This window comes from Anticarsia gemmatalis, chromosome 29 (genome assembly GCF_050436995.1).
Source record: "Anticarsia gemmatalis isolate Benzon Research Colony breed Stoneville strain chromosome 29, ilAntGemm2 primary, whole genome shotgun sequence".
NCBI lineage: Eukaryota > Metazoa > Arthropoda > Insecta > Lepidoptera > Erebidae > Anticarsia > Anticarsia gemmatalis.
Genome location: NC_134773.1, coordinates 2,744,568 through 2,770,431, shown reverse-complemented (window position 1 = coordinate 2,770,431; position 25,864 = coordinate 2,744,568). Strand labels below are relative to the sequence as shown.

At 35.0% G+C, this 25,864-nt stretch overlaps 1 protein-coding gene across 1 annotated transcript in view; it reads right to left on the bottom strand.

Moving 5' to 3' along the window:
• Window positions 1-25,864, bottom strand: part of Klp64D (kinesin-like protein 64D) — a 40,753-nt gene that overhangs the window by 13,390 nt on the left and 1,499 nt on the right. Inside the window, exons 2-4 of the mRNA XM_076133055.1 lie at window positions 25,211-25,423; window positions 3,796-4,001; window positions 821-951 (exon numbers count right to left, since the gene is read on the bottom strand). Of these exons, the coding sequence (XP_075989170.1) occupies window positions 821-951; window positions 3,796-4,001; window positions 25,211-25,423 (550 nt within the window). The remainder of the gene's footprint in view (window positions 1-820; window positions 952-3,795; window positions 4,002-25,210; window positions 25,424-25,864) is intronic.

Genomic DNA, 25,864 nt, shown 5'->3' with positions numbered 1-25,864 from the left:
GCCGCGCGGGCCGCGTCCCGCTTAATATCAAGTCTCCAGCCGTAGATGTAATAGCTTATGCAGTATTTTGTTGTGTTTTCGTCTGCTTATTACATTTAAAGTGTAATAATAGTAAATATTATTAAAAAAGACTATGTGAGCCAGACTTAGCGTAATGTACAATGACGTCACACCGACTCGCGCGGTTACAACTTGTTTTACTTATAAATCGGAAACTAATTGACGTATCAAAGTAATTCTTTCACTAGTATTTTTTATTTTTAACAGAGAATATGGAGAGCTAATAATCCAAATTTGTTAACATTCTCCATTATTCTGAAATTTAAAAGATGCATACAAGATTTTTATTTTATTTTATCCTATGGTTAGTGGTTAACCTAGTGTCAAAGTTGTTTAAGCCAGTAATCGACAACAACCGGGACCGGATTTCACGTGCCGTTTGAAGCACGGAGACGCTCTGTTCAACTTCCAGTATTCGTTAAGATAACCCATCGGTGAGCACAATGACCTATGAGCACCTCAAAAGATTAAATGCATTCCAGCATCCTAGTTAGCGTCCCTGGTAATATCTTACTATCTCGTCTTCGTCAGGGAAAAGCAATTTAATTCACCAAATCTAAATAAATAAAAAGAATCGCCGAAATGTACGCACCTAACTTTTGAACAACTAAACCAAATTGGATGAATCTTTTTCTTACATGTTTGTTACTGCCGGGACCAAATTGTATTTAACCATGAATAACTCGGGCCAGTCTCCTAGTATAAAGATAAAACCATTTATAATACCCTGTTTTAAAGTACCGTAGAATAGTAAACCTACCAGTAAGGTCTTTAACGAAGACGCCGATGTCAGGCCTCTCCTTGACCTCCAGGCTCTGGTGAGGGTTGTTCCCGAGGAGGTCGCGCACCTCCTCGTTGTAGATCTCCAGGTATGTCACGCATACCAGGAACCTGGGAAGCAATACAATGTTCTTTTATAACAAGCTTTTGACTTTTTTGACTGCCTACAAGGCAAAAAAAAAAAAAAAAAATATACACACAGTCCGGTGACTGTCCTTGGGTGCATTTTATAGTGTAGACAGGGATAGTCACCGGATTGTGACACCTTACACATTGTTTGAATATTAAAGCTGTCTAAATGGGCCTCTACGTGTTGGCTTCGGCCCCACGCACGCCTTCTAAAAGTCCGGGACTGCATAGTCCTGAGATAATGATCAGACATACAAATAATAATAATAAGCTGACCCGCGCAAAATTCATTTGCGTCACATAAAAGAGAATGGGTCATAACTTTCCCCGTTTTTGAAGAATTTTTCATTGCTACTCTGCCCCCAATGGTAATGTTATATATCCTTCTCTATCTCCTTAATAGGCTATCCAACAGTAAAATAATTTCAATTCGCAGCAGTAAGTAGTTCTTGAGATTAGCGCGTTCAACCAAACAAACTTTATAATATTAGTAAAGATAACACCTCCCGAAAAAACACGTTTCAAAAAAAACCTTTATTGTTTTAAGAATCTGTGTCTTAAATGGTCACCCATCCAATTACAAACCTCTCTATCAAAGCTTAACTTAATTACCGTAAAACACACTGTCTTTAATAATAAACGAGTGGGTGTGTGAGTTTAGTCATTGTTTCATGTCTATGATAAATAATTTATTTTATCGATCTCACGGACACTAGCTGACCTCTCTGTTCAAGGAAACATTGTAAGAAAAATAGTCTTTTATTACGATACAATACTAGATTCTTCAAAGGACTTGTTCGTCTAAAAACGTTTCCTGAATTTAAACTATTTGTGTGCCAAAATTCATCGAAATCCGGTAAGTGGTTTCAGCGTCATTGGAAAACAAACATCTATTTAAACGTCTAAACTTTTTGTCTATCGTTAACAACAGCCGTACGGATCAATCTCTGAGGTTAAGCTTTGCCTGCCGAGGCTGTTATGTGGATTTGTGACCATCTTATACATATCGAGTTCCTCCGTGTTTCGGAAGGCATGTTAAATTGACGTTAACAGTAGTCAAAAGCTTGAAAGTCTGACAACCAGTCTTGCCGAAGGATATCGTCTTATAACCCATGTATCTGGATTGTGGAGGTCTGATAGGCAGTCGCTCCATGTAAAATACTAGTATTCAGCTGCATCCGATGAAACTGGAAGCCAACTCCAACATATTTTGGAAGAAAGGCTAGGCTGATGATATCACGCATTTTACCCAAAGGGGTAGACAGAGACCAAAGAACGCCATTTGCTAAGATTAAAAACTTCTCTTGCTTCATTCCCATCCATTACTAAGTAATAAACTTCACAAATAGACAGTTAATCTACATGTAAAGGTACATATTTGTCCTCTGCGGGTATCGATCCCGCACCAGTAACCCAGATAGCCTCCCTACGCATTTAGGTCAACGGGTCGCCGCGCACTTAGCGGGAACCATTTTTATTTTACTCGAGTAGTTGCGACATCACTAATGAATAAAACCTTCGTGCTTTCTTTATGGTATCCAATGACAGCGCTTTTGAAATGAGAACGTTGGTTTATTTCTTTTTTGTTTTTTACAGCAAGAAGGTTGGCGTATTTTTCTGCTTTTTTTTAATTGGAAGCGTTTGAAGAACCGTAAATTGTGTAAATTTTTCGAGTATGCTACAACATAATTATAATTACTGTGGCATCTTTACTTTTCCGTATTAAATTAACTTTACTAACTGAAAAATATAGGTATTTTCACTGCTATTTGTATTTGGTAAATGTATTATTTAACATAAGTCATCTTTTGTAATAAAAATCTTGGTTTAGTCGTTTTACCATTAAACTTAAATATATTTGTAATTAAATAATTTATAGGTAAAGTTACCATGACAAAGTAAAGATGCCACAGTTGACTGCACCTATTATATGTGGTAGCAAACTCGAAAAATGGATTCTAAAATTCTATGTAGAAGAATGTGTATAAGACATAAGAAGCATCTTATGTACCAGATGTGCCTTTAATAGTTTCAGGGACTATCCCAAATGCATAATGCACAAATTCGTTATACTTTTATATAAATATTGTAGTTATTTCATAATATAGTAGTATTCATAGATCAGGAAAGTACCGGAAGACTGCAGGAAATCCTTCAATGTGGGAACACTGATAAGTTAGTACCTATACTTCCTACACATAATAAATTATTAGAACATATTTAGAATACAATCTTTTGCAGTTACTATTAGGTAATCTAAGCGTATTTATTGGAGCAGCAAGCAATGTTGATGAGGCCTGTCCAAAGATGGGTGACCATTTGACGTTGAAGCTAAATCTTTAGATTTTGAAATCATTTATAAATATGTTATTCTCAATAAAAACTGTAGTTGTAAGTCAGTAACACCTTTATCATAACTTAACGCCTATTAAACCTTATGGTGTAGGTAGAGATGTATGGAAGATTTCACCCTTTTCACCATTGTAATAAGGGGCAAATTTCTTGCTAATGTTTTTAAGACTACTCCCAAGGAGCCTAGCACTAGGAATTGCTCTTGTGTCGCGGGGGCTCTTACAAGCATACAAACAACGGACGCAAAGTACAACCAGACTCAAAAAAACTATTTGTGGATCGGACAAATATTGGTTCTGTGTGGGAATCGAACCCATGACCTCTTCAACACACTGGTAATAACGTGGAGACCACGTTAACCATTGCGCCACGAAAGTAACAATTGAATTGAAAGAAAGAAATGCCTGAACCACCATGGAGACCAAAATGGTGACCTACATCTTCTCATACAACAAATATATTTTCTATACTTACTTTTCATCCTCTTTCGCCTTAGCAATATGGCTGAATATATGCGCAAAGGAGTTAGGTATAATGCCTCGTAACTCCGGCGCGGTGTTGCTGCCAGCCATGGTGTAAGTCTTGCCGGTGCCCGTCTGACCGTACGCGAAGATCGTACCATTGTACCCTTTCAACACTTGCTCCACAATAGGACTGGCCGTCTGCACATATATGTCCATCTGGAAAAGAAAAATATATGTTAACAAGGGCTTAGGGTCATTATTATAATGTTTTTTTAAAGACAATTTCCGCACTCATTATTACTCTTGTCTCGCGAGAACCAGACCCGAAACAATATTTGTGTATCGTACAAATAATTGTTCCGTGTGGGAATCGAACCCGACCTCCCGACACTATGGTAGCGGCGTGGTGACCTTAACCACTGCGTCACGGAGGCAGTCAATCAATAAATTTAATCAATTGCAGTTAATTAATCAATCAATTTATTCAGATCGAAAGATTTAAGCCAACTGAAGACCTATCAAAGTCAATCCTATGAAGTTATTTCAGGGTTTTAAGCCAACTAAAGATTTTTCGAAATCATAATTAAATATTTTTTTCGTTAAGGTTTAATGTTGACACTTAAGATAGTCATTAGAGTAAGATAAATGAAATAATGATCACCTGTTATAATGGTAAAGGAATATTTCGTGATAAAACCTGGCATGTTTGAAGGGATTCAAAATCCCTAGCATGCATTAGGATTACTATATGCCTCATTCAGGGAGGATACCCTTGCCTGGCAGTAACGGGTTTAATGCGTATCAACCGTTAAGATGTTTTAAACAATTTAAAATGCCTCTTTCATTGCTTTCTTTTATCGAAGGAGTTAGGGCACTTTGTATTCTTCGAACAATTGATATAAAAAAAATTCGATGTTTTCCTTCACCATTAGCACATGGCATAATTGAACTACTATACATATTCAAAAAGTCATTGCAGTGTTGCTTTAGATTGCCTATGAGCCTAGAACTATTTGTAATCTAAACTACTTATATCGTCATCAAAATCCACCCCGTGCAATCTTTTGTAAGCAGCATCCTTATAAAATTCTCGAATAAGGCGGGGTTCTAACACAAAATCGATCTTTGAACACTTGCATGCTTAAAGAATGCTTAGACAATATAACTATTATTGCTATTTGTATACTTATTATCATTGGGCGTATTATCAGCGTGGTGAACTCAAGGCTTTCCTCTCCCACGTTTGGGTAAGACCCTTGCCCAGCAGTGGGACAGTAATGGGTTAAAAAAATATATCCCGTACACGGAGACAAAACACGAATAACGAACACTCGACCACTTGCATTGTTAGTGAATATTTCGATCAATTGATTCTCTTTTTCTAATGTCAATTATATTATCAATCAAAATTCACATCGTACAATCTTTTGTCCAGATTCCGTAGTAAATAATGTCTAGATCATTCGACTATCTCTCTTTGTAACGCAAATTTCAATTTCATAAAGGACATTTCAATCTTTTTTTCAGTATCCATATCTCTAGTCCTATCAGAAAGTCCAACTGCGAACACTTGCATGCTAAGACAAAATAACTACTACTGTTTACCACCCTGAATAAAATTTATCTCTTTGTTCAGTTTTCATACACAAATCCCATGCAACGCAGAGTCCTAACACAGTCATTCTCCGAACATTCCACTACTTGCATTGTTAGAGAATGCTAGTTGGACAATTCTAAATTAGATTATCAATATACTTCATCCCAATCTTTTGTTCAGCATCCATATCCCCGTGCAAGGCGGGGCTGTAAACATAGTTATAGTTGTAATGCAGTGCTGCATCAGACCGCGCCCCTCTGACACGTTGACCTCGTTCAGCGCCGGGATACGGCATCGATCTACCCCTCCCTCTACCCCCCTACCCCTCAAACACTGCAGATTGCAATGCGCAGAACACCTAGATTATAGAACCTAGATTCTGACAGATTACATCCACGTAATATTATTATGTAACGGTCTTAAACGCGATTGAAAATTAAAGGTTAGAATACTTTATTTAACAAATAAGGTATTCTTAACCTTTATTTAGTATGTATTAAGAAGTATATAAGTATGTTTATCAGTTATTTGGTTACAATAGTACAAGCTCTGCTTAGTTTGGAATCAGATGACCGTGTGTGAGTTGTGCAAAGATATTTATTTTATTATTTATTAATTTTCAATAACAATATAATATTGCATCCACGTAACCAGTATTTTAAATTAAAAAGTATAAGAGCCTGTTTCAGTTTGCATTTAATTGTTAAATGAACTATCTGCTAAATGCAGTAGGTAACAACAAATGTATGAAAACCAAATTCAGGACTTTTGTTTCAACATTTATTTCTTATAAATAAAAATGAAGCACAAAACTCAAGCACGACTCAACCAATTCAAGTTATTGTTTTTGTAAAATTGTCTTTAAAACACGAGAAAGTTTTTTATAGAGTGAAAGATAAAACAACTAAATGCTACGAAATTTCGTGAGCCAGGTTGCGCTGGTCAACTATTAACAATATTATTATGTTGTTCATAATGTACCTAGCCTAGTATTTAAGTTAGGATCAAAATAAGAATGACTGATAAATTATTCGTATTTGGTATTGTAAAAGAAAGAATTCGACACAGCTGCTCTTGAACATTTTGGATATCTTTTACTAATACAAGTTATATTAGTGTTCCTTCCTATATCAATTTGACTGTATCGACCTGTCTAATTTTAAGTAACTAACGGCCAGTTTCTTTATATCTAAAATTACCTGAACCGGCAAACGTTGTTTTGCCATATAAATAAAATCATCAAAAATCACTTAGGGGTATGAAAAATAGATATTGGCCGATTCTCAGACCTACCTATGCTCAAAAAAATTTCATGAGAATCGGTCATGCCGTTTCAGAAGAGTACGGTAACTAACATTGTGCCATAGAAATTTTATAACTATGATGATGATGTTACTTTAGATAAAACCATTGACTTGTATTTGACATTTATTTCAATTCATGAAAAAACTAATTTGATAACCATTTTTGATGAAGAAACTGGCCGTAAATAAGTAAAAATTAACATCAATACTACAATTGAATTAAATAATAAGTAATCTTTAACATCAATAACCTTTCAGAATCAACTATTACATAAAATTAGCTAACGTAGCTGAAAAACGGAAAATATGACGCCACGTTGCCGTTCTTACGGCGGCGGTGTGACAACGTCGCACCTCGTCAATGCCGGCACCAAGGACATGGGTGTTGAAATAGATTATAATTAACTATTTACTGTCGAAATTTTGTAATCATTATACTTTAAATATAACGCGCCCATAGTTTACGTTCACAGGTAAAAGATCTGTGGGTTAAGCAAACCTTGGCGCGGTCATAGATGGGTGACCGCTATTATTTCAACTGGGCGTCTCCGCAGGGAATGTAGAAAGTCGGTCCCGGTTGTTGTCAATTAAGATGACAGTCGCTAAGCCACGTCAAAGGTCTTCGGGCTTGAACAATTTTGACACTAGGTTGACCACTAAGCATACGATAAGAAGAAGCCTATTGTAGAAAAAATTAATAATGTGCAGTTTTTCATGAGATATTTCGATGTTTCTGAGTTCCTTTTTTATAGGCTACTTTTTGTAAAGATTGTCATGCTTATCGTGATAAGTATATGCATTAGATTTGATTTTTTATTGCTATTAAGTAATGCAACTGAGGTCGAATTTTAGATGGATAGCCGTTAAGTTAAGCCGCAAACCCTGGTTTCTTTTAGTAAAATAGACTTTTTTTTAATGAAAAATGTTTCTTAAAAAACTCATTAATCTTTTTCAAGCAGTTTTTTAAAACTTTCTTTGATTGGGGATTGTACAACATTGTGTAGTATACTTATATTTATTTAACTTACTTTACTACTTAAATTATAAGAACAAAATTTTAAACCATTTTTTTTGAACCAGCATTTCCAGATATCAACTCACACATTCAAACATACATGTCATACAAATCTCCATCCACATTCATACATTCAATAACATCTTCATTATATTCAAAGGGTCGCTTTAATACAAGGGGTTGTACAATATAACGGTCAAAAGTAATCGTTACTTTGAATAATTTCTTTTATTTTTTATTCCTTTGTTATTTTGTTGTCTGGGATATTGTTCGTATTGTTAATAGGTTGCAGTGGTTTTCTATACGTGGATTGTAGAGCAAGTATTCTTGAAAGGTGCAAGGGTAACCTGGAAAGGGTAGTTTCATAGAAGTTTTTTTATATCTTCAAGTGTTTTGTACTGAAAGTTGTATCTAAGCAGAGGAAGATCAATGCAATGCATCAAATCATGCAATCTGACTGGATTTATTGCAATTAACTGAAAAGCCAAATGTTAAAATGTTAGGCACCGCTCTTCGTATTTGTTCGAACAGAACTAAAAAATAAACAATATCTCTTTGCCTATCTATCAAAAATTCAAAACCTTCTACTCGTTCTTTCATGGAAATAGTTTGTAATAAAGGAGGGGTAGGGCTTTAAGTCTATAACACTGCTCAAGCCGACTGATGACTTTGCATACCTTAAAGATCTGTTTTATACATCTCTTAGACCCCCGGTTTCTGAATACATTTAGCGGTAGATTATCTATTCAATAGCGTTTCTTTCGTATGAATTTAAACGCTATTGAATAGATAAACTACCACTAAATGTACTCAGAAACCGGTGGTCAGATTCAAGGTTTGACCACGATGTTTTCGTTCACCGTGAGTACATATTCGCACATAAATACAGGCAGTCAGACAGCTGAGTAATCGATGCATACACATCGTCTCGTCTGATTCAAGTGATTCAACCCTTGTAGGGCGGAGCCTGCAACCCTCCGCGTGGCGGTCTGCGTCGGAGATCGACAACATTTTGGAAAAATCATACAGCAATTGTTTCAGGAATGTGTTTTGAACAAGCTGAATCAAGCTGTACTGCTCGGTCTTGTATTGTTTTGCAAATTGGAGATAGTAATTTGAAGAAAGTAGCAAATTTTCGAGCGCTTGTTTTTAAATATTTTCATGCCGAATTTCAGTGGGAACGTCCTAAAAGGGTAACTGAAAAACAGTATTTTTATTTGTCAGTACTATGTTATGGTGCAAGGATTTTTAAAGGTCAAACTGGCAGAAGCCGCATGCATTTGTTTAAAAAATTTAAGCGTAACAGAGGAACAGTGTGTTTATTTGTTAGTACTATGGGATAGTGAAGGATCTTAAAGTCAGATTGGCAAGAGCCGCATGCATTTGTTTTGAAAAATGCTAGTAAGCCGAACCGCAAGTAAAGAAAAGTATGTGTCAAATACAATTTAGCTTATATCGTTAAACTATTGTGTTCGCACAAAATTGTATGAACGACGAAAGTGTCTATTACCATAAAACGACACTGTCGAGTCAGCTACACGGCGTTTGCAAGTGATCATCAAACATAATGGAAACAAAATGCTTGATAGTGTTAATTCCTGTATTATCGTATTACTAAAGTACGTAAAATATGAATCATGTAGAAAGTTGATATGAAATAACTATAAAGAACATTTCTAAGAAACATACATTTATAGAACAACGAAATCTGCAAATACTCCTTATATTAAAAATGCGAAAGTTTGCCTCCGTGGCGCAGTGGTTTAGGTCGCCACGCCGATACCACTGCAACGGGAGGTCGTGGGTTCGATTCCCACACGGAGCAATTATTTGTGCGATCCACAAATAATTGCTTCGGGTCTGGTTGTGCTTTGTGTCCGTTGTTTGTATGTTTGTAAAAGTCCCCGCGACACAAGAGAAATTCTTAGTGCGGGAGTTGTCTTTTTAAAAAGTTTGTGTGTATGTATATATGTATGTATGAATGCTTGTTACTCTTTCATGCGAATACTACTGATCCGATTACGATGAAATTTGATATGTAGGTAGCTGAAGACCCAGAATAACACATAGGCTTTTTATCTCGGAGTTTCTGAGGGATAGGGATTTACACGGGAAGGGTTTCCACGTGGACGAAGTCGCGGGTGACCTCTAGTGATTCATAAAATTATGAGGCTATGTACTGAAACATATTTTCTAAGGATATTTTTTCGGTCCTGTATGACAAGATGTATGGATGTGAATGAAGTAAAGAAAGTTTTGCAAGGATCGTACCAAGTGGAGGTCTTAGGTCTCTGCCTACCCCTACGGGAAGAAGGCTAAGCAGAGAGCGTATATTTTCTAAAAATCAATCCCCATACATCTTTATAAAGTTTTAAAGACGCAGTTTATAAGCATTCTTTTTTCTAAGCATTCTGTTAGGTCGAGGAAAAAGTCTTTTCGCATTATAGTATGTATGAACTTGTAATAAAATCTTTTCTCTGCACAAAAAATCTATACTCCAAAATATAATCGATAATATACCTACTCCAAAATTATTTTCCAGCTTCTAACCTCAAAAAATGTTGTCAACCCATGTTTCCAGGTACTGCACAGCTACATGCTATAATATACTATATAGTACAGTGTACATAGTCTATACAATACCATGTCCGGTCTGACGACCGCTAATTAATTCCACAACCCCCGAAATACAGTCTAGCCTTACCTCTACCCTTATGAAGGGGTGACTGTAAATCTGACTGTACGGTTGTATAGGATGTGGATAGAGTTTTATGTCTATACTGTTGTAGATACGAAAATCTGTCTGCTACGTTTTCAGGAGTAAATAGCTGAATAGATTTTCATGAAAGGCATTAAAATGTTAATGCTATGTCATGTTTGATATACATATTTCCACCGAACTGATTTTGCTGAATTTCAGCATAGAGATAGTTGAATGCCTGAGGTTATAATACACAAGAATATACTTAGTTGAATGCATAAGTTCGTCTTAATTTCACAAATGATTTACAAAGCCGCAGAGATAAGAGAATGCTCCCTTTTTGTCCTACTGCTGGGCAAAGGTCTTGTCCGAGAATAAGGGGAAAATTGGACCTTAGTTCATTAGCCAAATGCTGTTTGAAGACTTTGCAGAACTATTTTAATCAACTCTAAGATATTATGCTCTCACCATGATGTTTTCCTTCACAGTAAGAAGAAGAGATAATCACTTCTCTTCATACTATCATATAAAGTTTCATTGCCGCGTCTATCTGTTCACGTTTAAGTCAAAATTTACTGTATTTATTTCCATGCAATATTCGGAAATCCCGAAAACTTTTAGTGTGTAATTTATATAATTATTTACATTATACACATAGCATCGAAAAGTCATCAGCGTCTTAAAAAATACGAGTCTGAAACTTTGGTAGAATCTTCCAGACAGACAAAAAATAGCACACATATTATCTACCTTCAGGTAAATCCGGTTACACTAGACACCACAAAACATTCAAAAGATTAAGAATAAAGAAATAATACGTGGTTTTGTAAAGGACCCTAGTGTATAAAATATAATAGTTTCCATTCAGTTTTATATTTGTCATTGTAGACAGTATTCATGTAAGCATTTCATACATACATACATACATACATACATACATAATATCACGCCTTTATCCTATAGCAATAGGTAGACTAAAGAACGTCACTTGGTACGATCCTTACAAACTTCCCTTGCTTCATTCACATCCATACATCTTGTCACACAGGATAGTTTCCATTCAATCTTTTATTTGTCATTGTAGACAGTATTTTATACATTTCAATGGTCAAAGTTAAAGAAGGGTCAGTTTCGCGGCTTACGGATAAGTTTCGGTTACCCAATCTGATGTGTCTGAAGAGTGACAACAAATGAATGAAAGTACCTATCAAAATATTATTTGAGAGACTGATGCTTAGCTAACCCCCGGTTTCTGAGGAACATTTAGCGTTAGTTTATCTATTCAATAGAGTTTAAACTCATATAAAAACACGCTATTGAATAGATAAACTACCGCTAAATGTACCTAAGAAACCGACTTTCGTAAATAAGCGATTTTCGTAAATATTATTTGTGTTTTTTTAAGTGGTGGAAACTGTCCTAAAACTTAAAAAAATATAGTAAGGTACCATATTTCAAAGAGTACATAACACAAAGACTATAGAATAATTATAAAAAAATCGAATTACAAAATTACTGTAGTCTAGATGAGATTTCAATTTTTACACAACTATTTTCATATAACGAATCGGATATAGCAGACAGTACTAAGTGCGAAAGAGAGGGCAGATGCGCCCCCTTGCCCCTCTCTCTCTGATTATCGTCTGTCCCTCTCTACTCTTGCTATCGCGCTCACAGGGGGAAGGCACCGAGCAGGTGAGTCTATCCACTGATCTAATTTTGATGAAGTGAATTGCTTTTCGAAAATTACATACTGAATACTATGTGGGAACACTGCTTTTATATTTTAACTGCAGTATAAAATATCATAAGAAATATGCTTAACAAAATATAATTGGACAACTCACACACAGTCATTTGATTCAAAACTAAGCAGAGCTTGTACTATGGCAACCAAATAACTGATAAATAGTTGATAGTTATTTACTACCATACTCAAAATAATAGAAAGGGTTTATCATCAACCATTTTTAAATTGCATATTAAATTGCTCAGTTTAAAATCAGATGGCCGTGTGTGTTGTCCAAAACCATTTATTTCGTTTTTTTTTGTTTAGCTTGGTGACAATTCTGGCCTAATGCCGCCAATAACAGAGTATTAAATAAAATATATCAAAACATATTTTAAATTCGTATTTTTTTAACTACTAAGCAACCACGTTGAAACAAAAAACTCATTATTTAAAAAAGTAAAAGTAATATTATAAGTTTTTTTTATTGGCATACAAGGATTTATTTTCAAAAACCCTTTCTATCCCTTCCCAACATCACTTATTTAAAAAGTAGGTCAAAAAATGAAAAAAAAAAAGTCGATACCAGACCCTACACCGTTGTTTTCAATTATTCAAATCTATGCAGTACTTGTCTACAATTTAAGGGGGGCGGGTGCGGGGGGAGGATTGCATCGCGCCCCCTACCCTCGGGGAAGGGGGCGGTGGGTGGCAATCAGGTCGGAGCCTAATTGATTTTATCTTTGCAGCGGCCGCTAGTACCAGGCTAGCAGAATTGCGAAGAGCTAATTCGTTAGATGTTCAAAGTAGATTTATTGGTGCTGTAAATCTTCTAGCAGTTTTTAATGAGATTTTTTATAGGGAGAAGTATGTGCTTGGAGAGGGCGAGAGTTAAGAGTTGTTATCTAAAATAATATTGGAATTAATTGCACTGTATCTTTCTTACTATGCTCCAGCCATTAAAATAGTGGTCACTACGTCATAATCAAAAGAATCATAGTAATGTGACAATGTGTAGTGAGCGAGAGACTCCGATATAATGACATGACGTAGTGAGCACGTTTGAAATGGCCCGAGTATAATAGATTGACAGTGTTTTAGATAAATAAAATCAATTTCCTATAGGAGTTGAGACTAAAGAACGCCACATGGTACGATCCTTACAAACTTCCCTTGCCTCATTCACATCCATACATGTTGTCATACAGGACCGCCGGGTACGAGTACTACGTAGACCTTTTTGCAAGTCATAACCGATATGATCTGTATGTCTTTAAATTGAATAAAATTCAGTGTTTTATCACTGTCAATCACATGAAACTGTATGAGTGAAAAGACAAAACACTAAATAATCAGAGCTTGCACAAAGTTTATTAGTAAAACAGTATATTATAATAATATAGCTTGGTTTGCCTATCGTTTCGAGCAGACAGTTGCAGGGGGTATGTAGTTGGTCAGCAACAATGAAACTCGCAATCTACCTTGATATAATCCTTATTTATAATACCATCCTCTGCATTTTTTATATGCGAAAGATTTATAAGGTCGTTGTTACTACAATTGTACGTATAGCCAGGATAAGAAGTGGAAGGGATACCTTAAAACACGGATACAAAAAAAAGTCGTAATCCTTTCCCAATTTCCTTGTTCGGGAGGAGACATTTGTCCGGCAGTGGGTGAAAGTGGGTCGTTATGGATTAAGAAAATCCTTTGTTATATTGTTTTCGTGAGTATGTGATAATTAAATCCTAGAAAAAGTAAGTTTTCCTAAAAGAAAAACATTACATCTCTTTGAAAAGAGTGATTTTAAAAATCCTTTCATTACTGTTAAGACATTATACATCCACGACACAAAATTTCACCATCATGTTTCTCAACTCGTACAAACTGAAATACCATAAAGTACTACTCAAAATTGAGTGACACTTATATTTGATATTGTGTATATCGGTACAACATCGAAGGCGGGGTGGCACGGCTAACAGGGGCAATGGGGCGCGCGCATGCGCACTACGCGCTGCGCTATCGATCCGCTGCAAGCAGAATGTAGGGCGGGGGAGGACCGCACCCTCCCTCATAACGAATGCAATGTACTTATTATTGATAGGATTTAAGACTATATTCCATCGTCTGGTATAAAAAAAAATGAGTTTGACAGTTGTCTATGGCATGTGTCAAAATGATTTGTACATAGAAAATGACGAATTGAAGATATTTATATTTAGAAAACGGATGCTTAGCTGTCCAAATAATGGAATTTTAAACTTTTTTCCGAATTATATTTATTATTATTTAATTCGGCATAAAACTAAGCCAATCGCCACACTAAACAAAAAGAAACAAATGCATTTTTCGTGATTAATTTCGTCATTTTTATCAACCACTGTCACTACTGGCTGGTTCCATTGCTTCGTAAATGTTTTAATTTTAAGTTTTTAATAGCTTTCTGAAACATCTTTCTGCATAAAATATCCATATTATTGGTATAAAAGATAACTTGACACTGGTACCGATGTCTTAAAGTCTTAATAATTGGTTATATCCAAAATCCTTTGTGTGCGGCAAGTCAATGTGAGGAGAGCTAAGTACTATATGTCAATTCTAAAGCTCCAGGGATTTAGACGTTACGTTAATTGACATGTCTGCTGCCTAATCAGATTCACCTTTACGCTATCTACTGCGTCGCTATCGAAACATACGGCCTGAAAGCTTCTGCAAGGCTTACTCCCGACAGTATCGAGTCGAAAATGAAACGCGATTGGTTCAAACATATAAATATCAAATCGTAGTTTTAAATTTCCAACTCGTGGACGCATAGCGGCAGCAGAAATACATAATTTGTGAAAATTTCAGCTTCCTAGCTATTACGGTTTTGAGATGCCTGATGATCAGGCGGACAGACGAATGGCCGGACAGATAGCAAAACCTTAGTAGCAGGGTTCCGTTTTTACCTTTCAGGTACATAACCCTAACAAAGCAATAAATTCTTACCCTCTTATTCATAAACACACTATTAACCTATTTTAGCTAAAAATCTACTATAATATGGAAAACACAAGACACATTAACACTTTATAAGCCTTTCATAACTTCATATATTTTTATGAATAAGAGGGTTATAGAGTCCGTACCTTCTGATACGTAGTAAACTGATCTACAGGCATAGATATCAGGTAGACAAAGACATTTTACATAATTCATTTATCGTATGGTTAGTGGTCAACCTAGTGTCAAAGTTGTTAGAGACTCCCGATAGAATTCTACAAACATGACTTAACGACTTTTATCTTAGTTAACAATAACCGCGCCTGACGTTTTACGTGTCCTCCGAAGCACGGAGACGCTCAGTTAACCACTCGCATAGTGGTATTCGAACTAAATCTATAAAATATTACGGCTATCCATCTATAAAATATTAGCGCTAGGGTTGCAACGGGCTATACACGCCTCATTCTGAGAAAGCAATCTATCTATATTTTTTTACAGGATATTGAAAGTAGCGATAAGAAAAGTAACAGAGAGACAGAAACAAAGACTTGTCATGTAAACTTTACATTATACATACATTTTCATGTATGTAGGTGAAGGTATGAAAGTAAATGAGATTTATGACGTCCAATGACCATGTACCAGTAAATATCATAATGTAATGATTCTACTTTTCGCGAAAACTATATAAGAGTTACCTATAAGATATCAATTAAGTACTGCTACCGATCAGCTGGTCAGAGTTTAGATATAATATTTCTACCACTAATGGCAATAGGCTCGCTATCTACTAATTTATTACTATTTCAATGTATTTTCATTTAATCATGATCACGATTTATGTATCTATTAAACTCACTTCTAGCCACTGTTCAGTATAGACCCCTTAGTACGCCATACTTTACCGTACGCTTTACCAAGAAACAGATAAACAAAAATGTTTCACTAGATTCTGCCCGTGACCAAAAATTTCATGGGATAAAATGTTGTCTACGTGTTAAGCCATGCTATAAGCTATCTGTGTACACAATTTCATGCAAATCCGTTCAGTAGTTTTGACGTGATTGAGTAACAAACATCTGAACTTTCGTATTTATAATAGGCATCTGTAAGTTTGATGTCAATGTATGGGTAATACTCGTTAACCGAGGTCCTGTATAACAACATGTATGTATGTGAATGAGGCGAGAGAAGTTTGTTAGGATCTACCAAGTGGTGTTCTTTGGACTTTACCTACGCCTATGGGGATAAAGGCGTGATATCATATTAGGTCGGTGAAAAAGTCTTTTCGCATTATAGTATGTATGAACTCGTAATAAAATCTTTTCTCTACACAAAAAAGCTCGATATTTGGGTACCTCACGAGCTCACTGAAAGAAACCTAATGAACCGTGTACTCATTTGTGATTCTTGAAGCCAAAGATTTTATTAGAAGTTCATACATACTATAATGCGCAAAGACTTCTTTCCCAACCTACTATACGTCAGTCATCTAGCATCATCTTCGTACCTTCCACGAATCAGCATAACTATATAATTTCATAACATATCCAAAGCCCTCTGAAATATAGTAATAATTATAATTTCTAGGAAAAGCCCTTTTACTGGGAAAACGTTTCATACGCTTGCGACCTTTAGTTTAACCAATGATGATGTTATGTCGTGAATTTCGAGTGCTTAACTTATATTACGCCAAATAGATTTGTATGAGTGAATGTAGCCGCAAGTCGCTGCGAGAAAGACAAACAATAAAACAAGAGATCTAGGAGATTAGTGTGAGTTACGGAAACGTGACAACGACACTGTCCTGTCACCTGTTTTCTTCTGCGTGCGTCCTAGGCGTCTCACCTCGGTTTCAGAACGCATTTAGCGGTAGTTCATCTATTCAATCGCGTTTAAACTCATATAAAAAAACCCTATTGAATAGATACACTACCGCTAAATGTAGTCAGAAACCGGGAGTGAGACGCCGGGGGTGTCTTTTCAATTATTCAACAACTATATCTATACTAATACGGTATGTTTTAGAACTGTAGCCCTAAGCCATAGGTCTGACCTAGGGTTGCGGATATCGATGCAGAGTTTTTATCCCAAACATCCACAATTGAATGATCGAATGATCGAACCCCATAGTAACTTGCGTGGTGGGTAAACAATGGAGAATGTTACTAGGTATGCCAAATCGCTTGAAATTTTGACTCAGTAAAGCCTGTACATGTACATGCAAACTAATTTTTGTTTCAGTCAAAAATACCAAGTAGTTTTACAAGCATTCAAAGTTTCAAAAAATATCGAGTCCCGCTAACAGCGTGACGTCATAGTACACCATGCCGCGCGGGCCGCGTCCCGCTTAATATCAAGTCTCCAGCCGTAGATGTAATAGCTTATGCAGTATTTTGTTGTGTTTTCGTCTGCTTATTACATTTAAAGTGTAATAATAATAAATATTATTAAAAAAGACTATGTGAGCCAGGCTTAGCGTAATGTACAATGACGTCACACCGACTCGCGCGGTTACAACTTGTTTTGCTTATAAATCGGAAACTAATTGACGTATCAAAGTAATTCTTTCACTAGTATTTTTTATTTTTAGCAGAGAATATGGAGAGCTTATAATCCAAATTTGTTAACATTCTCAATTGTACCACAAAGCTTGCTGATTAGCTCATAACACATGCAATTTAACGTGCCTATCAATCTGTTTACTCCACATCTAAACAGTCATACAAGATTTACTAATAATACTGAAATAGCTCGAGTGTATTGTGTAGTGCATAGTAAGCATATCATGTTGCGACATAACCTTCGCGCGTCCGGTCACCGTCATGATGTGAAGATTACATGAATTTACATTATTGTGATCATATTTAGTACTTTGTTTGACGAAAATGAAGTTAAGGAGTTGTTGAAGATGTCGGGAGACAGATGGGTGACCGGCTGCAGACAACTAACAGGAACTTTATTTTAATTATTCACAGATTTTTTAATTGTAATCTAGATAAATGGTGTACGCCAAGGCTCTATTAAGTTGGACTATAGTGGTTCCTTTTTGGGTTTGAAGTCATAAACATTTCTTCTCAGTTAACGATAGTGTGCCTTGGCTTCATGGTTAGTTAGTCAATAGATTTGTGACAGTTTTATGGCATTCCAGGAAATAGAGTATCTTTGAAAAGAACTACAGTCTTGAAGGATTTTATCCTCGTAGGAGAAAGCAGAGATCGAAGAAGGACACTGGCTACGATCCCTACAAGTTTCCCTTGCTTCGTTCGTTCAACTCTATATTTGAGACAAAGATTTAATATGCGTTATTAAATTAAACTTAACCCATTAATGTCCCTCTGCTGAGCAAGGATCTCCTTCCAGAATGAGGGAAGGATTAGGCTTTTAGTACACCACGCTGGCCAAACGCAGGTTGGGGACTTGTGATTAAAGTGAGTTAAAGTAAATTAAGAACACACCACCTTTCATTTCACCATCGGCAATTTTGATTTATGTAGTATAATAATACAGTGTGAAGCCGGAACAACCATGTCTGATTTAACTCGAATAATAAGCTCTCAAAAGGATTACTGAATACCTTTATAATTCAAAATGCATGTTAAGTTTGTACCGAAAAATTTAATACAAAGAGATATTGAACTAATTAAATTTCTAATAAAAATTACTATTGACATCTAATCAATTTCATGGTACAAGAATATAAGGTGTGCTTATCTGATTCTAACTATCTAAACTGTATAAGTACTTGTACGAAAAAGTATAATAGAATAAGTCTATCAAAGAATTCCATTCGCTTATTTCATTATTGTGAAGGCTAATATGAAGACTATTGATAGTTATTAAGAATCGACCTAGGTTTGTGGAGGTCCGATAGGCAGTCGCTCCATGTAAAATACTGGTATTAAGCATCTGGTGAGACTGGAAGCCGACCCCAACATAGTTGGAAGAAAGGCTAGGCTAATGAGGGCTTGACTATGCCTAGGTACTAGGTGTATCTATTAAGAATGTTCTAGACTTGACACTACTATGAGAGAGCTAAAGTGCTAAATAATGATTTAGGAATAATGCGGATTTTGGTAAGGAGTTACAATGAAAACATTTAGTTAAAATTAAAAAGATTTGTTTATTGCCAAAGAATATTGTTTACAAATTTTTCAAGACGTCATAGTGTTGTAGGACGGGTACTTTACAAGTAGGGTAAGTTATTTACAATACATATAAATAAATATATTTACAAGTTTGTACAATTTAACAGGAGGAATTTTGAGATTTACACATTTACTAACTAGAGAAAATACACTTATTTAATAGATGATAGCAAATATTAATCCAAAATGTATAAAGTATGTTATTTCGAAGTCAATGGAACAAATATAATGGACTTCCTTCAATAATAACAAATATAATAGTTTATTAAATTCGCAAGCATCATTTAAATACATAAATAAGTCGCTGGCAACAGTATTAATATAAAATCAATGTAGACAATGTCAAAATAATCTATCATAATGTATGTTTAAAGAAAATCTTCATACATTTTTAGGACTACAGAAAATCTTTATGTTTAAAAAATACTATTTAATGCAATATTATTCGATGACATTGGTCCACTTTAATGTAGATAGGAAATCACGTATTTAAGTCTTTTCCAAAACCGACAAAAAAATATTTCTAATATTTCGTACGAAGTTTACGAAATATATTTTGAATTTGAATCGAATTAAATTCTATAAAATACCCATTTAGCAAGATAACTTAACCAAATTTGAAGACACGATATTAAAAACCGTCTCAAATATACAACAAACATACAAAGGATTTACAAATTTTTTTACAAAAATTCTGAGCATCAAATGTTCGGAAGTACCAGGCTTCCATAATATGGCAGGAGGTGTTCACGTCGCATTACACTATATTTCAAATATACAAAAGATTGAAAGTTTTGTACAAAAATTCTTAACATCTAATCTTCAAAGGTACCAGGCTTCCATAATATGGCAGGAGTTGTTCACGTCGCAATACACTATATTTCTTAATGTCTTATAATACACAGGGCGATAGCAGGACTATGTCCACGCGCTATGTACTGCAAGATGCGTTAAGAACTTTACTTTGAGCTGAAAATTTACACATAGTATATAATTGGTTAGTAATACATAAATACATAGGTTATATTTATTTTATAAATATACAGGTTAGGTTTAAATTAATAAAATACATAGGTATGTATAGGTACAGACACAAATTATTATGACAAATACATTGTGTTTAAATAAAAAAATAACCCTTAGTCCCACTGATGGGCAAGGGTCTCCTCCCGAGTAAGGAGGGGGTTAGGTAAATAAAAAGTGAAAAAAAAAACATTGCAAAAAAAATAAGTAATATTTTGGAATCGTGAAACTATATTTTAATTAGTGATACTGTGTGATAGTCAAAATACTGAAATATTAAGAAAAATCTTACAATTTTAATTTAGAAATGTTTGTTCACTTTTCATTTTTTCAAAATATTTTTGCTATCGAAAACAAACGACAAATTTTCTCTAAAAAAAATGTCTATACCAATATCGTAACTGTCAAATTAAAAAAAAACAATTGTCTATCGTAAAATGTCAATTGCAAAATTAACTGTCAAAACTTTTTTTTTCTAAAATACATTTAAATTTGTATTCAAATACATACAATAAATAGATACATTATAATCTATAACATCGGAGCTCAGCGCTGAAGCTCGCTTGTACAAAATCAATGAGTACTCGCAACTAGGTCACTGAAATTGGAACATCTGCAATACGCCCTGACACTACAAATTATAATACGTAGTTTTTTGTTATAAAATTATACATACATTTTGTAAATGATTTAGATTTATATACAATTTAGTTAACATTTTTTGTTGTAATTTACATAGTGGAAAATAGAAAAAAATGTCTTAAACGGAATAAAAGTTACATATTATTATGAAAATCTGTGTAAATTAAGTATTATTATTCGTTGAAGAATTACAAAAAAAAACATAATTGCAATAAAATGTTTAAGAAACTACATTTCGATGTTGATAACAAAGAAAAAATATTTAGAACAGAAAAAATTAAGACAAAAGAATGAAATAGCAAAACTCAACGTCAACACAAAGAAAATTTACAACTTTTCAGATGAAACAAAGAAAAAAATAAAAAATTCAAAAACAGAACACAGTTTTACGAAACAGAACCAAATTTTACAATTCAAACAAAGAAAAAACCAATTCGAAATTTGGAACAATCACCTAAAAAAAACAAAAACACAGATTAAAAATAGAACACACAGCATAGACAATGAAATCAACAAAGCAGGTCTTCTTTAGATCCTCTTCTTTATGATGATTGTACACAGATCCTACCCACCATTCGACAAGACTGATGCGTCAAACAGCGCCAGTCGAGACGAATGGCGGATGGGAAATGCGTTAAACTCCATCTTCTTTCTTCAAAAGCGCTAAAATACGACACGAATACATGAAATACTTAACAAAAAATCCTTTTCGTGACACTTTATATTCGTTTCAGTACATTTTGCCTATGATAAATATCAATGCAGTTAAAATTAAACCTTATTTCTTTGTAGTAAAGTTTTAGGATAAAAAATTCACAGGCAAAACTCACTGAAACGCAATATTTAACACAATTTTTCTGTCACTGAATACATTTTCTTTGTGTACATTATCACTAAACGAAGCACCCGTCCTACATCAGAAACATTTCGAAGGCAATAAATTTCAGTCTATTTCAACACGACCCATTAACCCACAAAATTGAGAAAAAACTACAAAAAAAGAAATACCATAAATTGCGCACGTAAATAAAGAATCTATTTTCGAAAAACGAATGTTTGAAATCATAGAGAATACTATTTTTAAATTTACTTTTTTAAGAGCGGACCGCGGAGAGGTTTACGTGCGCATAGGGTTAAGCGCGGAGTAGAACTAACAGGTTGCATGTCGATCGCACGGCTTTGGGGGGGCAGGAGAGGGGAGGGGGGAGTCGGGTCGTGACCTAGTTTTGCTGAACACCCGGGAATTGCAACCCCACTGCTTATATATGTACTACATAGCGTTGTTTGATTGTAGTATATAAAAGTAGTTTTGAAAAGAATTTTTCGGACGTGTAATTTTTATACAAAGAACTGACCCGTCTGATTACTTGTTACTATTGAAATCTTTTAGAATTGTACATCTGTTTCATAAGTGCATTTATAAGAAGAGGGGGCCCTAATTTATTTTGTTAATTCTTTTATAAGACTGAAATGTTATAAAGCTTTGTTACAAAGCTTTTAGAGAGGTGATCTCAGGAATTACTAGTCGGATTTGCATTTCTTTCTATATTATTACTTAAGTAGGTACATTTACCATAGACAGCTTATTTCGATACCTTACATCAACACTATGACCTGCGAAAACGCGGTGATCAAAACTTCACAAGTGTCACTTTAGACAAAGATTCATAATTAAATTTATTGGAGAAATTGGCCTAGTGTCATTAATTTGCCAGTAACTATAGATAGTTAAAGATCCGAGGCTAAATACAGGCTACTTTTTTGTTCAAATATCTACCTAACGGCTTCAAAGAGAAGAACTTTCAATTTAAGTATAGCTCGCTAGTATCTGAAAGCGACAAATCACTACATAGTATAAAACAAAGTCTCTTTTCGACTATGCGGTAACCCATCTAAATACTGACCGCGCCAACGGTTGCTTAACCCACAGATCGTTTATCAACTGGTGAGCACAACTGGCTATAAGCGCCTCTCTAACTGATGTATATTACGAACACCAGACTATTCGTTGCAGCTATTTACAAAACATACATATATCCACTATCTGACTCGCGCAACTTCGCTTGCGTCACGTAAGAGAGAATGGGTCAAAATTTTACCCGTTTTGTAACATTTTTTACTGGTCTGCCTCTATTGGTCGTAGCGTGATTATATATAGCCTATAGCCTTCCTCGATAAATGGGCTATCTAACACTGAAATAATTTTTCAAATCGGACCAGTAGATCCTGAGATTAGCGCGTTCAAGCAAACAAATTCTTCAGCTTTATAATATTAGTATAGATAAAGTTGCATATCTATACTAATATTATAAAGCTGAAGAGTTTGTTTGTTTGAACGCGCTAATCTCAGGAACTACTGGTCCGATTTGAAAAATTCTTTCAGTGTTAGATAGTCCATTTATCGAGGAAGGTTATAGGCTATATATCATCACGCTACTACCAATAGGAGCAGAGTACCAGTGAAAAATATTACAAAAACGGGGAAAATTTTTAACGCTTACGTAACGCAAGCGAAGTTGCGCGGGTCAGCTAGTACGAATATAAAAACGTGTTTATAGACACAGTAATATCATTATATCGAGTTTTATTGGTCGTTACGCAGTGGCACATATTCCGACATGACTAACATAAAAGTTAAATTGAATGACTATGGTTACACATCGTAAAGCAATGACGAATATATTGCACAACGCGAAAACTACTGAACGGACATCAGATTTATGCAGTTTTTGGAAATCAACCCCTTCTATTCAACTTAAATGGGATGGATTTACGAGCGGAGCCGAGCAACGCAACTACTTTCAATATCATTCGAATAGATATTTAGATTTAAAGTCACTGCCTATCGATGAAACACGATTTAATATAAAGATCTAGTACCAAAAAGATAGACGCGATGCGATGTTAAAATCATATTTAGAGCTTATTGATGTGTGACAATTACCATACGTACGTTACAAAACATATACGTGCGTACGTATACATACGTCTGCGTGCACGTACACGCCCGTAAGGCGACGCTACGATCTGATTCCCTTTGTTTGTAAGACTACGAGAACGCATTACAGTTAGGCATTGGGCAGGGAACGCAGAACTAGGAACTCTGAGTTATAGACTATTTACAGTAATATTTTAAACTAAATACACAGGATCTGTAGTTTAAATGCGACTTTTATAAAGTCTCTCACAATGATTTTGTGCATCAAATTAAAACAACTGGGTTTTATGTGAACACTATAATCCTAGCCATTGCGCTTTTAATTTCAAGATCAAAATAGGAGATCTATATGGTTATAAAAAAATGTCTAATAACTCGTCTAAAACAACTTCTCAATTTACCTGTATTTTTATAGGGATAAATTGGAATCTAAGGATTTTAATGCGCACCGAAAACTGTAGGAATACTGAAACATATCTTTTTCCTGTTTCACTAATATACTATTATCTTAAGACAAATTCGTATAAGGTGACTATGCTACTACTATCTTTGAAGAAAAAGAGATAAAACCACAGTTTTATAATGTAGTTTAGCTACCATATATTTATATATTTACTGTTCATGCGAACATAATTATAACGCTGTCGACACGTGCCGGTCAGACGTCGCTAAGGCGCGCTGAATCAATATTAAACACTTTATTGGCTAGTTCTGACGTCATAGCTACTAAGAAAGTAGTAGGTATTCCTTACGTTAGCGAATAGAAGACATACTAATAAGTATTGAACAGAATTTCACGCTAATTTGAAGGTTTAAGTACACAATGAAAAGGTACTACCTGCTTTTCGAACTAGTGGTAGATTCAGTAACGACTATCAAAAGTGTCAACATTTTGATTTTGAAAAATACGATTAATAAGAAAAACGCTCACTTTATCGACTTAACAATCAGAAAATGCTCACATTTATATAGCAATCGAATGTAGTTTTCAAAGCAATATAATAACTTCAAAAAGACTTAGTTGTGCAGATACGCGTGTACACTAGCTCCAAAAACATCTTGTTGAAGGCCTATAAAATTCTTAACTCAATATACCTTTAACACGATTTGCAAGGAAGACACTGTAGGTAGGTGCTGAAGTTTACAATTTTGAAGATAACCAACGAAATGAAACCCTCATCCGAAAAGGGAGAAGTATGTTTCGATAGGAGCATAACTGGCACCAAATTCCAACTATTATTCTAACCAAGCTGCATCCCTATTACACATTACTCCAAAAAACCCTGTAATATAAAATACTTCATCCATCACCATTCATTCCACCTTCTACACCCACTAACCTGGCTAGTATTACTATCATACACAGCATCGTAAGCATACACGCGGGGCGGCTCGGGCGGCGTCACGTTGTTCCTGGTGACTGCCACAGTGTTGTTCACGGCGTCCACGGAGACACAGTTGTAGGAGTTGTCCAGCTTCTCGCGCTGGTCCATGGGCCGGACTCGGACGACCACGCGGACATTCTCCACTGTAGGAGCTGTTAGCTCTGCGTCCTGGACAACATTGAGAGATATGAGGAATGGATTATAGAAGTAGATTTGTGCAGATTGTTTTAACTTGTTTGAAGAAATAGTTGAGCATAATTTAGCTTTTCTTTAGTAGAATACCAATTTTTGTTTAAATAATGTATCTAAATGTGATTTGAGATTAAATTTGAGTGATATATTAGGGAATATGCTTTCCTTAGCCAAAATTAGTCTACCAATGCAAATACATATTTGTGAGGAAAGGATATGAAGCTACCTTTTTTCACCACAAAATTTGACGAACATGTAAAATCATTAATGAGACATTAATAAGTCTAATCCACAGAAATGTATAAATTCTTGAATAGGAATAATGAAATAAGATACCATAATTTGAATGTAATGTAAATATTTTAGCTGATTCCTATAATTTATTGTTCTATTATTTAAAATTCATAGTTAATGTAA